Source organism: Takifugu flavidus, chromosome 3, assembly GCF_003711565.1.
Source record: "Takifugu flavidus isolate HTHZ2018 chromosome 3, ASM371156v2, whole genome shotgun sequence".
Taxonomy (NCBI): domain Eukaryota; kingdom Metazoa; phylum Chordata; class Actinopteri; order Tetraodontiformes; family Tetraodontidae; genus Takifugu; species Takifugu flavidus.
The window spans coordinates 13,006,657-13,023,353 of NC_079522.1; the positions used below are offsets into that span (position 1 = coordinate 13,006,657).

Consider the following 16,697-nt stretch of genomic DNA (forward strand, 5'->3'; position numbering starts at 1 on the left):
AGATGGTGCCTTCACTGTTCAGGGGGAACAACAGTCATTAGCAGATAACACTGTGCCGATCGGGCTGGAATATTTTCCTCTTTTCAACAATCCATCAGGTCCAATGCTTCAATTATAATTCAGCGGAAGAAGTCTGGAGAAAGAACTCATGAGTATTTGATGTAAAGCTGCCAACTGGGAACATTTTTTTATGATTAAGGAATCTCAAAAAGCTATGCCATGTTTTCGCCCAACAAACTCCCACAAGATTTTTAGTTTTATTTTTTCTTGAAGAGGAAGAAAAGAGAAGAAAGGAGAGCAGAAAGAGGCAGACTCACCACGAGCGCTAAACGCATTTTTATGTTTATCTTTGCAAGTGAAGAACAGAGGACATTTTTTTCTTTCTCCGGCACCGAATCCCACAGGAGCGCTGCAGCTCGTCTCGATGATCATGATGATGACGCAGATGATGATCTCTGGAACACAGAGTCCGCACAAATCCTCAGCATGTGCAGGTTTGCACAGGAGCTGGGTTAACAGATGCAGCGAGGTAAATCATGTCTTTGGATATGAAATGGAAAAGTAAATCTCTATAATGACTCTTCACATATCCCTTAATCACTGCAGAAGCCATCTTGACACTTTATACTCCTGCGAGACTGGCAAAGAAGGTTAGCATTTGTGACATCAAAACAGTTTCTGTCTTCTCAACTGTAAAAAACTAAAAGGGTTTGGATCTCTCTCCTTCTGCCAATGGATATAAAAGTAGAAAACTGTCTGTCATTTGTAGATGAGACAGTAAAAGCAACTAATCTGTTGATTAAACATCCGCTGTCAACCTGTGAAGCACACAAGCAAGCAAATGATTCTTAATTCTGTAGAAGGTGTTGCTAACAGTCTTCCAGAGATGCTACATGTGGTCTAACCATGGTGGTGCTCATCTGCCACGTACACACAAACGCTTTTGCTGAAAAGAATCAAATGTGGAGCCCACTTCAAGCCGAGCACAGCTGCTGCTCGCCGAACATGGTGCTTTCATTTATACGACCAATGCTTACAAAAAAAAGCTCCTCAGAGGGGAATGTCTCAGAATTGCATTAACGCAGCATTTTTCTGTTAGAACAACAGTATCAACTCATAAAAGCAGTTTATTTGATCTCGAGTAAATGAAAAGATAACAGCACTCCAAAATGTACCCCCCCGATACAGCACATCTGTTCTTTTTCATCTTCTCCTAATAGAAAATATAATAGTCTGCAGCACACTCGCAGCACTGTCTGAGACAAGTAAATGCACGTTACACATTAACAGAAGCAACATTCATGGGGGAAAGCAGCATCAGCCTGCATCTCCACGCTGTCCAGATGATAGTGTGGAGTAATCTTTATCAAAGCACAACATAAAGACCTTACGCAAGCCGGTACATATAAGAAAATACGTCTGGCTCTGAAGCAAAAATACCACGTCCACTCATGGGCATGTTTTCCTTTCTGAGAAGGACACACGTCTGTGAAATGTCTTCATGCTCCTCTCAGTGACGTCACGGGGGCCACACAGTCCATCCGGTCCATCCAACACTAACAGTGTGTTCAGAGAGTTAAACTGAAAACGCATGACAACGTTATTTTCGATTGCATCAATCAAAGAGGCGAATGTCTGCGATGAGAGTAGTGAACTAGCAGTTATGGGAAATGCATTTGAACTGAGTGATGAACATCGTTATCCTTTATAGTTTCCTATAAAAAAGTCTGCTGGCATTGGCTGAACATTTGGCTCTCATTCGGACCCGTGAGTCTCAGCTGTACACAGGCGCGTTTTCTCTGAGCTTGCTTTGATAATACTGGTGGCACATCCATTCGTGGCTGAGCACTTTCAGGTGCTGCATCCTGTCCACAATTTGCCATGGATGCACAAGCTGGGGATAAGAGGCCGATCCTCAGTAACTCTCTCACTGGCGCTGCTGCTCACAGGTCAGCTAACATTTAAGGTGTTTCTTGCTGGTCATGTCGTTCCAGATGCGGTGCATCTCCTCGGGGGAGATCTGGTGGACGGTGACCACACGCCGGTAGCGACAAAGGCTGTAGGCCATCTTCCAGTGGTTGAATCCGCTGTTCTGGAATGGGTGGATGCCCAGCTTGCGAAGGCACACGCCCATATACACGTCCTCCAGGTGCAGCAGCCTGGTGTGTAAGGATGTATTAAATATAAGCTCCGCCACGTCTGCAGAGAAGACATAACCAGTGCCGGAACAAAAGGGCGGGTACTTGCTCTCTGGGTACAGATCTCTGGGCATGTACCACTTGCTGCGCATGTCTCTGATTGGCCCACCATTGATGACATAACCGGTGAAGTACCTCCTCCTGGGCTTGGTGGTGGGCTTCAAAAGGTTAAAGATGAGGTTTTCCATGTTGACATAGATGTCGCTGTCCGTCTTTAGCACATACTGAGCCTTAGAGCAAAACGTAGCCACCCAGCGCATGCCCATCAGAGTCTTGAGCGTCAGGTTGTGGTACGAGTCAATAAAATCCTCCACTACGATGTCATGAAAGATCTGACTCTCCTGCTCCAGCATCTGGTTGAGGACATTGTCTGTGCTGCGGCCCAGCAAGAACAGCGTGACCACGCGGACGTCCTGAAACGTGCTCTCGTCCCCCCACGTCTCGCGAATCGCCTGGCGGGCATCGAATTCCTTGTGTGTGGTGCTGATCAGGATGACGAGAAAGGGCGGCTCCGCCTCGCACTTTTTGGCCTCGTTGATGAGGTATCCAAAGTCATGTGGGTTCAGGCAGCGCGTGCGGATATTACTGAAGGTGGCGTTCTTGTTCGGTTTGGGCAGTTTGCGTATCGGGATACTCAGCTGGCTCGTGTATGCAGTGGAGGAGCGGGACACACTCAGGTACCACAGAGCGCTGGCCCAGCAAACCACTGTCAGCAAGTATAAGTACGAGACCTTAGAAGGCATTGCTGTTCACTTGGCTGTCATCACCAGTGGCAGTAGCGTTGGAAACATTGAGGCCACGCCTCCATTTGTTGCTTCACACTTGGCGGTGCAGCGTGCGGCTGCCTCCGCAACACCATTTACATGAATTTCACCACGATGGACGTCTTGGGTTGCTACTAACGCTGTTGTCATTAAAAAGGAGGCCTGCGGAGATTCCGCCTCTCGCCCGTCCTGTGTTCCATCGCAGCGCGGAGGATGGCGTTCAGCTCTCTGCAAAAGAAGACAACAATGCGACGGTTACTGACAGCGCAAATCACAAATGAAACAAGTAGGAACTCCTGTCATTATTGAGAAAGTATGTGGATTTTTTTGAATTTTTTTTTCTACAGTAGGAAGGCTCTTCAGTAGAGGTCGTATCTTTACTTCACTGGCGGGGCAGAGGGGGCCCCACCGCGACCCCAGCGACTCCATCTTTGTTTTGCTCAATAATGGAACAAAGTGAACATCCCTGGAAAGTGCTGCTGCCTCTACCACTAACTCTACCCGTTGCAGGATCTTTATCTCCTTATTTTCACAGAAGCACTCAGGCAGCCTCAGTAGTGGAGGAAGATGAGGAGGAGGAGGAGGAGAAAGGTGAAAGTGTAACACTCTCACTCTGCTTTCCCCATCCTTTCCATACCTCCATGTCAAACTGGAAAAGTGGATTTTCTATATCTGACTATCTGATTAGCATCATTAGCGGGTAGGCAAGGCTGTGGAAGTTTCAGAGCTCTAATTAGATGCACTCACGGATCTTCAGACTCCGAATAAGCTGTGAACCATCCCTGCATCCTCCCTTTGTTTTAAGCATTTCACAGCACTGATGGATAGCAGAGTCGCAGCATGTTTGAACTAATCCTTCTTTACAGACGTCTCTGACATAATCCTTAGTTGTAGCTGCGGCCCTCCTCTTAATCTCATTTATAACTGACGATGAAGAGGAAAGTGCAACAGATCCTATTAGCGATACTGGAATGTGCAAAGATGCTTTAAATGAAACAGAAGAGTGGAGATAAGGCCAGTTTTTCAGCAGACCCCAGAGGTTTCTTTTTTTCCTCTTTGACTGCAACTTCTGTTTGCTCGTCCTCTGGTTTCTACCATCTCCCCTCTTGTCTTTTTTTCCCTCTAGAAGAAGACAGTCAGACAGTCATCAGACTCAGGGTCGTGTAAAATCCATCTAATCACGGCTGCTTTTCCAAACCTCCTCCTCATCAATCACTCTCCCTTTCTCTACTTCATGGTGTTCTTGATCCATCTTTATACATCTCGCTACCTCCCTCATCATCATCCTTTGTCTCACTCCTTGTCCTTCTGACCTTTTTTGTTGTTGGTTTGTTGTCCTGCGCAACTACACACTTCAGGTTTCTGCTACCCCCTCTTTACCTGTTCCACCACCCTGACCTCCCATCACTGTCAGTAACTCAATCTCTTCCAGTTCTCCGACTCTGCTCTGACGAAACCATTAAATCGCCATTTTCTACCCTTTTTTCTTGACCTCAATTGCTCCTTGCTCCTCTCTTCCTGTTTGCAGATTGGCTTGTGTTCACCTCCCGAGGAGATTGTGCCACGACCGTGAGCTTCTGTAACCGCTGTAGGGTTATTTTGTGGGAGCCAGCAATCACCTGCATCCTCATTTCTTGATGGACCTCATGGAATCCCGAGACCTGAGTTTCCCCCGGAGTAAATTGAAAGATGGCTGTATCATTTCCTGCCATCTTGTGAATTACATGAACTCTTCCCAGATGTCCACTTCTAAATACACCTCCTACAGAACATCAGGGCATCACATCGGGATTTTGAATTGCTGTGGTGCGGCTGAATGTGTGCCTGGCCTGCTAATTACGGCCGGTGAAACAGACCATCTGGTGTCGTGATCACTGCTGCCTGAATGCAAGATGCAGGATAGTAACAGACATGCAAGTGTGCAAGTTAGTCAGTGATCTACTTTAGTGCTGCCTGTTACCCTAAGACAGGCTCCACACTCCAGTATTTAGTGCTGACTCCCTAGAAAGAGACAGGAAGATAGCTTCCTTCCAAGACCTTAAAACTTTATCTCATGCTCAAATTGTGTAGAAGCATCAGCTGGATTCAACAAGAGCATGTCTTTCTATAAAACCACGCACAAAACCCCTACAGATGAGTAAAATACATTCTTCTTGCATTCGGTGCCTCCTGTTGTCAAGTCAGCAAGGTGCACCAACAGATGATGAGTAAAAATAGAACATCTGTCAAGGTTAATCCTGCACCAACCAACCGATGTGGTTACTGTGGTAACTGAATCCTAATGAACATCTGCATACTCAATGTAAAGCTGTCTGAACCTGTATATGTTTACACGGCGTTTTGGCTCCGGGTGGTTCACATTTACCAAACCACACAGTCTATTTGTTTGTCTCAAAGTGGCATTTGTATTAGTAGCAGGTCAAAGGTGCATCAATGCACTGTTAGCACTAACAATCAGCAAACCTGGGGCTGGTTGTCTTGACAGGCTGTGAAAACCTGTTGCTGTACGGCAGCTGTGAGCCTTAAAGTCATTTCAATGTTGCTCCCCTGGGAAGTCAATTTAGTACCTCACACGGAGCTCTGCTGCCTTTGTTGCTGCTCCATTAGGCCTCACGCCGACCGAAGACATTAAGATTACCAGTGTGTACGGGGGGAGATGACCCTGAAACATGTCTGCGCTGTAATCAAACATTTATTTAGCCAGCTGCAGATAGGAGTTGCAGGATTTGATCAAATCCACTGCCTCAACAGCTTCACTGGAATAGAACTGCAAGACATTGACTTGATTTGTTGAATTTTTATGTCTGACAGTGATGCTGAAGACAGCCAACGTGGGATTTCTGAGGTTTTGATGATGCCAAAGAGGTGAGCAATTACTTAATCCAGCTAATACCTCAGTTACCAGCCAAGCAGATAACTGAGTGCATATATTGACAGTGTATTGCTAGATTTCATCATACAGTAAAACTGTATGTTTGGTAATAATGTTAACAGTGCACACAAAGAAGACAAAATAAGAAAGGAAAAGAAGAGGAGATTTTTGAGAAGAGATGCTGATGTGTCAAATACCACTCTATATCAATATTGACTGAATCTTACTGGAAGCATTTTCTCATTAAGAATGATTAGTTGCATCTCTTGTACTGTTCGTATTCTGCCATTTTGATCGATGACACAGGGAGCAATAAATAAATAAATAAATTGCAGCAATCAAAGAACATTAAGTGTGAATCACCTTCTGTGAAACGCCACAGAGTTACGCAGATGTGTGACTTCCTGGTTTGTCGATTGTTGCATGACCTAATTGATGGCTGCCGTGAAAGCAATGCCAAGTGGGGTGGCCTGTGGAGGAAAGGGGCAAGTTTATGACGTTGTGTCTGTGACTCAACGTGTGTTGGAGGCGGTGGGTAACGACCTATGAAGCAGCTTTTACGCACAGTTGTCTGCCGTAGCTGGACAAGGATGCGTTTGAAGCACAAACTTTGACAGACGCACACCTGTAGGTTAATAAATCACATCCTGCTGCCTGCTTCGATATTACAGAGTTTCGACAGAAAGGATGCCACCTGCGTCAAGATTTTTCTCACACTAGCATGATGATGTGCTAACCGCCCCCAAAGGTGAAGCACAATCTGTGAATAAGATCAATCAAGAGGTTCCTGAAAGCTTTTTGATGTTTGAATAAATGATTAAAATACCCCAGAGGAAATGATGTCCCTGAAACTCAACTGCCACTTGCAGGTGTGAGCCGCTGCACTGTGGTCTCAGCTGCGCATGAAGCTGTAAAGTTGGAGATAAGATGGTGTAAATATGCTGCTGAAAGTTTTTAGCCAGAGGTTCATCTGTGTCTTGACTGTTTCTGGTTGGACACATCAAAGCCGACAGCTTATCTCAAGGTCCTGCTGTTAAGGTGCGATAAACCCAGCAGGAGGTTTCTGATTGTCTGCCACACATTAAATAAATAAAATCTTTGAAAAAAAAATAGTTTGATCCTCTTTTTTTCACCAATGTTCTGCCAAGTCTAAAACCCATGATGTTGGTCTCTGAAGATTAAGAAGTAATTAATTAATTAATTAATTAATTGGGATTTATGTGCAAAGGAAAATCTGGTTTAGGCTCGATCTGATATGACAGAGGCACAATTAAAATATCAGGAATGGAATGCTCCCAGTGCAACACAAGTTATGCTTTTGTTTCCTGGATAATAAAGGACTCGATGATGGTTCTGGAACAGGACAGCCGGCCTTGTATTCAGCCTTACGGGCCACAGAGTGGACACTCTGGGCTTAGAGCAAAGCCTGTGAATGCAAAGCAGCTTAGGAGTGACAGAGGAAATGGAATATCAGTAGCAGCCAACACATTTGGCTCCCAGACAGAGGCCTGATGCTTCCATTGCTTCACCTCAGACCAAACTCCACAGCCCCTACAGGAAATCCCTTCAATGTTCTGTGTTTCAACTCGCTTGGGCAGCTCGACTCAGAGGAGGGCATAATGATCGTCCAAAGTTTAAAGTCAATTTAGTCTCCGTAACTTCAGAAACAAAGCAACGCCTGTTTGCGCTGAGCCTGGGCCCTCGGCGATGAAGCGAGCAAAATAAAAAACAAAGACATGGTGTTTGATGCCGAAACCCAGCTGCATTCCATAATGAAGGAGTTTTCTTTTGAAAATGACTACCTGCATGAAAGCAAGTGCATTTGGGCTGTAATGCAGTGCTAAGTCCATTAATGAGAAACAACACTGGCCCACTCTTCAGAGGTTTCAAAGACCCGGCTTTCTGATGCCAACCAGCCCTGTGCTCTGAATATCAAACTGCCCCATAAATTGAAAATGACAACTGGATTCATGCATGTAATACTTTTCACTGTCCTACAGGGTGACTGCTGCGAATCAACATTCAAGCGTGGGTAAAGTGGGGAAACTGAGGTGTACCTGCACCAAAACTTAACTATTTTGCCATAACGGCAGCTGGGAAGACGTGCACAAGCTAATGGGAAGCGTAGCGTAGCAGCGGCTGACAATTCTTACGGGCCGGGACAGTGGTAAAAACCCTCACATATCTGACTGAATAGAGCTCAGTTGTTCGGGGCACAGGGCTCAGGGCTTTCTTTAACGTTTGCATTACCCAGAACAGACACTCCCGTCTTCATCACACTCACACACCCACACACGAGAAACTCTTGGTGCAAAAATATAAGCACTGCTTTCCCATTGTTGAGTAAGAAAAGTCTGACTTGAAAGAATGCTAAGAGCCTCATCACAATCCTTGTTGCTTTCCAGACTGCTGAAACAATGCCTTCACATGCAGCTTACCGGCAAATGTCACACAGTAAGTGGACCCCATACCTGGGAGTTTTCTAAAGACCGTAAAAACACTTACGTGGTCTCCCTCACGCACAAACCTTCCAGGACTCTGTGAGAAAAGGAGAGCATGTGCACTTCCGGGACTGATTTGACATGACTTTTGAGTCCTGATGCTATTCTCTCCTGCTCAACACAGCATTTACAACAATAAAAATGTACATTCATCCCTTTAAGACAGCTGGTCATGAACAAAAGTGTCTGATTGCAGACTGTCAATCTTGGCGTCTGACAAATACCGAAAGCAGGGAAAATAATATCCACGTTTTGAAGTATTAAACCATTTACGCACTCACTGAAGCATATCCATCAACCCGCTGGACTTAATCAATATCACCAACACAGCCGCTTACACCAGAACTCAGCATTCTCCTGCTGAGAGATCTATAGTGTTTAACAACCCTGCTCAATTAAAGTGCTTCAGTGTTAGTTATATTTTCAAGATTTGGCTCTATTTTCTATCCTTTAATATTCAACATCACTGAATTATTCATTTTTTAAAAATCATCTTAACCTCAAACATTTGACAATTTAGAACCTAATTTAGGAAGGTATTTTATTTAATAAAACGTGCAATCTTGAGATCACCCTCGCCCCCCAAATATGTGCAAGCTGACCTGCTAACGGCGTGCACTAGTTGTGTCTTTAAAGTGAGCAAAACAACACGCACTGTCCATTTAGCACCTCGACCTTAATGAATAAGGAATAAGAGGCTTTTCTGCCCAGATGAGCCAAATACTGGGAGGAGAAAATTAGATTAGAACTAGTAGCACATGCAGTAGCATTTACTACCCTGGTGGTATTTGTGGAGGCTGTGATTGTGTCTCAATACAGAACGTTGGGAGCTGCTGTCAGCTTCATCAGGAGGAGACACAGGAACAATGAACCGAGATGCAGAAAGCAGATTTGCATCAGAATATTTGGAATGACAGAAGAAAACCTTATTTCCTAACCAGCCATGCCATCCTGGATCTGCTTGGAGGGTCTCAGATGTATTAAATGTTGTGATAGGCAGAACAGGCGGGTACAGAAAAGTTCCACCCACCTGGGGAGCACTGAAGGAACCAAACACAGGTTCTCTGCTGCTGCTGTCTTCCAAGACTAATGGGCACAGTTGACGAGGCCAGACATGGTGCTGATCAGCTGTGTGGTGGGTGCGGCAGTGTCCTGTGCACGAGCCAGATTTTTTTTGTTCAGCCAGCACCTTGGTGTCAGGGGAGGTTTTCTTTTGTTCTTTGTCTCACAATCCTTCTTTTTACTTCCTGGACTTTTGTCTTTCTTTTCCTGATGCCCTTTAGCTTGGCAGAGATGTGGCTGTATATCAGATTTCTTCATGTGATATTTAGATTTCCTTGTTGGCAATCATTTTGGTGTTTATTAGCAGAAAGCATCACCAAAACTACTTTTTTTTATCTCCTCATAGGGACAGACGGTAAGTACTGGGAGAAAATGTGCTCTCTATGAGGGACTAGCCTTGGCATCAAGTTAAAAATGTGCCACCCTCTCCTTTTTCAGGATAATCACCCAGCCTTTGGGGCAAGAGACTGAGAAACACCTTCAAACTCGGAAGCTCTTTTGTGGCTTGGAATGAAAGAAAAAGACATTGCCAATAAATACTAGATTGTTTACATTCTGAACCAAATCCACGTGTGTCAGTGATGAGTAATGCTCATTTAACCTTGAAAACCCACTTCTTTAAAAGCATCTCATGTTGCAGAAATGCACAACTCTCCGGCGGACAGTATGGATAGACGCTGGAACCAAACTATAGGCGCACATATGCGCAGCAGGAATCTCTCAGGACCTGTTTGTCATGACGGATCACGGCATGGCGGCGTTACAACAGCCATCTGCTCAGCAAAGGGACCTTTGAGCTGCAGGCATCAATTAGTAACAACACACAGCTCAACACACACACACACACACGCACATTTTGAGTAGAAAAACTCCCAAGTTGAGCTCTAATACAATCTGACTAATTAAAGCACGGACTTTCACACAGCCACATTTCCACACATGCTCATTATTCACCGAGAATTAATTTAGCTGGGAAAACACCTGGAGGGATCTGATGGAGGAGAAGAAGCAGCAGCTAGTTTAAACATATGTGCTGTGCCGTTGCCCAGTGGTGGTGCTCCACTCCACTTAGCCCCCTCTGCAGAGCTCCAGCCTCTATCAGGAGTTATCAGAAACACCATCTCAGAGCTGGTGGACGGCGAGAACAGGCAGAAAACATCCCATTACACCACGGGGCGTGCACACAACTGCATCTGTCTTGGTTGCTGCACACCAGAGCATACACAGTTGTTTTAATCTCACACGTGGAGACGACATAAAATGGCCTACACACACACACACACACACACACACACACACACACACATGCTGCTGTGCAGAGATGATGCCAGATGAAGGGTCCTGTGGCAAGTACCTTGTTGTCCAGCTACACACACACACACACACACACACACACACACACACACACACACACACACATGCACACGCACACTCGTGCATGCGTGTGCGCTATCCCTGTTGCATTATCTTCCATTTATGTATCCAACAATAGTGTCTGAAATTATGTCATCATGCATTTTGGGAGTTCTGGTGCAGACAGGGTCAGTGTATCTGCCAGAACGTGGAACAAAAATGCAAACACACAAACACACTGGGGCAGCTGCACACACACAGCCCTGCCACTGTTGCTTGGAGCACGAGTTCACAAAGACATGCCACTTCAGCACTCTTTCACAACACTAAAACACAGACTAACGCAAAAATGTGATTTAGCTGAGATTCCAGCGAAAAATGAGATCAGCCTGTCACGTTCCAGTCTAGGGTATTGTGAACCAGGGCGTGTGAAACACGGGGGCGGGACAAAACGGAACCAAACGCGCAAAGGTGCGCAGAGCGCACAGTAAAAGCAAACTAAACCACATAACTGGGATCGTAACACAGCCACATCATGAAGCAATCAGTTAAATATGTATAAAAAAATATTTTTAAGGTATTTTGATACAGGCAATTAACATGTAACTTGTGTTAGTAAGGACATTAGCAGGGTCCCAGGACGTGCGCACTGGTGTGAGTGCGTATCCTGGCGCTGAAGCTTTTTATGTGACGGCGACACCCCTTCGTTCCAATGAATTTGATGATTTCAGATTAACCACCAGGCTGCTAGAGCAGATGAAAACTACCTGTGGAACAGTAATGTGGCCATTAACTGCAGCTGTTCTTTTATTCATAGCATAATAATGACTGCCTCATGAATCAATACATTCCCGTCACTGGCTTTCTTCAAAAGGCTCAACCATCTAAGCTTTTCCAAGGAATGAGACTGTTATAAGAAGTAATACATTTCAGATCCGTGGCCGTCAGAGCTCCTGCACTGTTACTGACGGCTATATTAGAGAAATGACACCTGTAGCATTTATAAAGCCTGGCTGTTATTATTCAGAGACGTTTTACTTCTGAGCCGCTCACTCAAATGCATCTTGTGGCATTTATATCAAATCTAAATCTTCCTCAAATCCCTTGTGGTTTGGACGTAAGTGAGCTACATCGAGGTGAAAACACCACCGAGGGTAAAAGCCTCACTGGAGAGCTGCCGTCAGCCTTTGTCTCGTCAGAGAAGTTTTAGAGGCAGCCTAATTAATGTTGACATCGAGGACAACTCGCTGTCACATCCCGGTTTTTTTTATACTGAACTTGTTTATTCTGAATTTTTAAGTTGACAGCCATAAAATATTTAGATTACACCAGAAGCTAAACTTTAAAAGCCACTCCAAATCCCAAAAAGAAATAAAAAAAACATACATGTTTTCATCTGTGAATTACAGAGGAGATATTTAGAGTTTTGCCTGTTTTCATCAGCTAAAACAAAAGAATCCAAAGTTTTAGCACAGTGAGTTATCTACATTATCCACACTCTAAATATGCCAGTCAGTGGGCCACACCATATTTGGATCAGACCCTTCCACGCTATTAGATGTGTGTTTCTAAGCAGATTTAAGATTTTCATAGCTGTGCACCGCAGCCAAAGGTTGGACAGTTACATTTTCATTTCAATTTGAAATAAAACACGCAACTCAATTCCTTTCCTCTTATTTGAGTCATTGATTCATCATTACTTGTAGCTACAAGTAAATGCACTCAGCTGTTCAGAGACGTTAGTAAGGAGTTACACTAGAAAAGTCAGGATGGGCAGCCAGGTGATGTCATGGGAGGTAGAGGTACGCCAGAATATTAATAGGTGCTCTCCTGTCACCACACACGCATGCACATATGCAGACGGCACACTAAACTCCCCATCCTGCATAAATCACATCCAGCACCTAAGTGTGCGTGCGTACGTGTGGATATGCATGATAACCTGTGGTCTGAATGCGCGCAGCTGCCTGTGGGCCCTCTGAGGTGAGGCTGCCATCTCCAGCCAGCATGAGGTGCAGTCAAAGGCCACGCTACCCAGCGTGCCCTCAGTAAATAAATGATTCCACCCGTCAGGCCCGCTGCACTCCAGCTTCACGTGGGTGACACACGATTGCAGCGTGTCTATGAGACCATTTGCAGTTTATAAGTCATGTCTGTCATTGTGTGCGCACTCAAATGAAAGGAAAGTATGAATACAGTCTTATTTAAACAGAAATACACTAGTGACAACCTGTAATATATGATTTACTTTACAGCAGAGAGAGAGAAGAAGAGTGAGAGCTGCAATACAGTGAAGCTTTCACCTCAATAAAACACAACCGTATTGGCTGGAGGACTCTGAGATGGTAATAACCTTAAACTATGTGTTTGTGTGTGTGTGTGTGTGTGTGTGAGCAGCCTCGAGAAAGGCTCTAAGATCACAGACTATGTGCATATGTAGATTCATCCTCCATAACCCAACAATCTATGCAATAATACAGTCCAGCTGACCACGTTACCATGACAACTGTATCACAGATGAAACTTCGAGTCATTTAAAGAACCCAAACACCACAATAAATTATAAAGTACATTTCCTGCAGCAGCAGGAGAAGGAAGGATTGAAGTCTTTGGAGCAGAACTGGACAAGGTCAACTGGTGCAGCTGCTGGCTCCGTGCCTGGGTCTCGCATTAATGAGCCCTTTTCACATGTTTTTACCTCAGGCACAGCTTTTTACCAAGGACCTAATGTCCATTGAGGAGGACACAAAGAAGAAGGTGTGGAGAAAAGCTCTAGGATGGGAAAATAAAAAGAAATACAGTAACTGCCATGACCTTATCCTTAGAAAATGGCTGTCATAAATCCACCATTAGATTAAAGGGCTTGATCAGGAACAATGACAGCAAGAAAATTATCTCTCCATGTCTGAGGCTTCAAGTTTTATACCTCGCATATAAAAAAACCCATCAGTTGACTTTACATTCCTTTAAAGTGTTTCTCTAATTAGGATTAAAGAGTCAGGCAGCAGAGAGGGTTGGAGTGATGCTCTGGGGAAGTGAATCTAGCCAGAGTCCTCACCCGCATGTTAAACACTGCACAGTGTTGGGGGAAGAGGGCTCCCTCTCCTTCTTTAATTGATTTAAAAGAAACAGGAGCTGTCAATTTGATAATAGTCAAGATTAGCTGCTCCAAAGTATGCATCATGAGCCAAGCAGGAAGGGGACTTGTTTTGTTTTAGATTCCAGACTGAGACTTTATTCCGACTGGAAAGAAATTATTTTACTTTTGTGCAAAAATCCTTTGAAAATCTTGCTTTAGGTTTTGAATGGAAAAGGGGGAAACCGTCGGTGAGGGATGAGGCAAGATAAATGTGGGATGAGAAAAGGCTCACCCTCCCCTCTAAAACAACAGTAATATTCAGAGACTGTGAGAGAAGAGTGTGTGTGAGTGTGTGTGTGCTTTGCACGGTGTGATATAATGCCAGCCTCACTGCTCCTGACGGCTTTGAGATGGGAGATCCATCTGTGTGATTAGCTGCTGGATGGCCTTACTTTCTTCTGGGAAGGATCGATCAGAGCCTGAACTCAGATGACAACCCCCCCGTGTCACTGTGTCACTGTACTCTAGACCCGCACGTCTGCAGGGGGGTGGCGGGTGGGGGGGGGGGGGGTTGCATTGCACTAGCGTCCTGTAATTGACAGCCAGAGAAGGATGATGGAGTGATGCAAGGAAAACATGTCAAAAGAGAGCACTTACTCAGAGTCTTCTAAAGCATTTCTTGAACGCATGAAAAGCACAATTGTGGTAACAAGGACAGCGACTATAGGCCACCATTTCTCGGTGTACACTCAAACAAGGTTTTGAAACAACTAACCATGGAAAGAGGGACAGACTCAAAACAGACCAACTCCAACTGTTACTGCTCGAGGAATCCTTTGTTCAGTTTTCTCTCTTCCTAGCTCAGTGTGGCTAATAAGGAAGTGTCTTTAGATCTCAGAATGGGATCGACCCGAAACTAATTTCTCAGTTTTCCTTATCTGCAATGACTCAGCCCAATTTCCCAAAACCTTTATCATCCAGGCAGCATCCCATCCTGACCCCATCTCAAAGTCAACCGGCACTTCTGATAATGTGCTTCGTACAGGAAGCACACGTATAATGTTGTATGCCATCTAACGGATCCTTCCTAGGAAGATGCTGAAAAATGAAAAAGCAACATGATAGTCTTTTATTTTTTGCCTCTTCAGAGAAGTAAGCGTGTAAATACAACAGTTAAAACTGACAACAAATGGCACACTATTCTGACTTCTGCTCAAGGGGAGCTCACCTTGGAAAAGGAGTTAAGTGAGATGTTTAATTGAATACTCGAAAAAACCCAACTGACTCCATGATGAATCCAGGAGACGGGGCTGTCTGAAAAAACACTTTTCTCTCCAAATTCTTGACGAAGCGCTGTCAGCATGCCAGCCTGGAGACTAAGCGACCATGTGAAAGCACGGCCGGTCCAGCCTTGATCGGGTACTTTGTCTGACTGAGGTGTCTGCCAGGGTTTTAATAGCATAAACACAGAAAAGGCAAAGCAAGAGCAAAGAAAACAAGTGGACAAAACTCTGCCTCTTCCACCATGCAGACACTGGCTCACCAAAAAAACAAGACAAAAGCGGCATAATCAATAACTCCTAAATAAACACCAGTTTCACTCAGCGTAAGTGCTTTGTCAAGCGCCCGGTTTTAACAACCAACATGACTGGCATCACTTTTCTGTTTCATGCAAGTGTTTTTGATCATGTGGTTCTGCCTGCAACTAATCACAGATGCAACAAAAAGCCAAAGCACAAATAAAAGAAGGGGTCTGCGTGCAGCAAAATGATGAAAACAGATGCTTTTCCTCCACAGAACGCGCCCAGAGTACAGCCGAAACACGTAAACAGTCGGGAAAAATTAGTGACGCCTCATTGTCTCCACATGATACGAGTGCATTAAATACCGAAGGCGCTAAAGAACCAAGGGTCCGTAATATGATCTGCTCACAAACACTTTCCCACCTTGTATTGTAGAATCTTTCATCAAAATTCAGATCCTTCTTCCAAAAATACCTTTGATTAAACAGGTACAAGTTGTTCTTCAAGGTGGTGGTAACTCAGTCTGATTGGAGGCGACTGGGCTGAAAAGCGAAGGGTTCTCTGTCGAGCCCTGGCACGCACAAACTCGGTAGCAGGGGGGAGGTGCCAGGACACCTTCATGGTACTGGCTGAGGTACCCTTGAACCAGGTGCTGAACCCCTAAATGCTCACATCCATATTCAGCTGGGACAGACTCCACCCCCATCACCCCAAAAGGGATAAGACGGTCAAGAAAAGACAAAAGAGAATCATTTAATTTAGTACTCTGGTTTGGTAGAAATGAATTAGAAACTCAAATCACATTTCACAACCACCCTGTTCTGACTGAACATCCCACAGGCCAGTTCTGACAAAACAAAACATACTTTTCAGGATGTAATTATTAGATTTTAGCTTCAAAATAGCTAACTGACGGTTGTTCTTGGCACTATACAGCCTAGAAGATGTGGATACTTGCATTAGTGAATTCATTTGAATCTGCAGCCAGGCTTTAAATATAGTCAAAGGTGGATTTACTGTATATCCGAGTGCAATGAAGAGGGGAGCTAAATGTGACTGCTATTTTATTAAATAAAAATGACACCTCTAGTGATAATGAAAATCTAATGAAATCCAGCTGAATGTCCCTGAGCTTAAAGAGGGCTACTTCACACAGAGCGAAGAGCAGTCCACGCTGTCAAGAAATGTCTTCAATGGATTCTTGGTTTAAAAAAATAAAAAAATAAAATAACATTCATAATTACACGAGTAATTAATCTAAACAGTTGCACCTCTCATGTAGGCACTTTCACCTTTGCAATAGCATTTATGCTAAGTTAAGACAGGCAGCTATAATTACATGTAT

At 44.4% G+C, this 16,697-nt stretch overlaps 1 protein-coding gene across 7 annotated transcripts in view; it reads right to left on the bottom strand.

Moving 5' to 3' along the window:
• Positions 1-313: 313 nt before the first annotated feature.
• LOC130522782 (beta-1,3-galactosyltransferase 1-like) overlaps positions 314-16,697 on the bottom strand; it is a 69,855-nt gene continuing 53,471 nt past the window's right edge. For 3 of the 7 annotated variants that reach the window (XM_057027495.1, XM_057027500.1, XM_057027494.1), the window contains one exon: positions 314-3,190. In XM_057027495.1, the coding sequence (XP_056883475.1) occupies positions 1,955-2,941 (987 nt within the window). In that variant the 5' untranslated portion in view covers positions 2,942-3,190 and the 3' untranslated portion in view covers positions 314-1,954. Of the gene's footprint in view, positions 3,191-6,197; positions 6,305-15,826; positions 16,047-16,697 lie in introns of all 7 variants that reach the window. The other 4 variants (XM_057027498.1, XM_057027497.1, XM_057027496.1 and 1 more) reach the window with 3 other exon arrangements.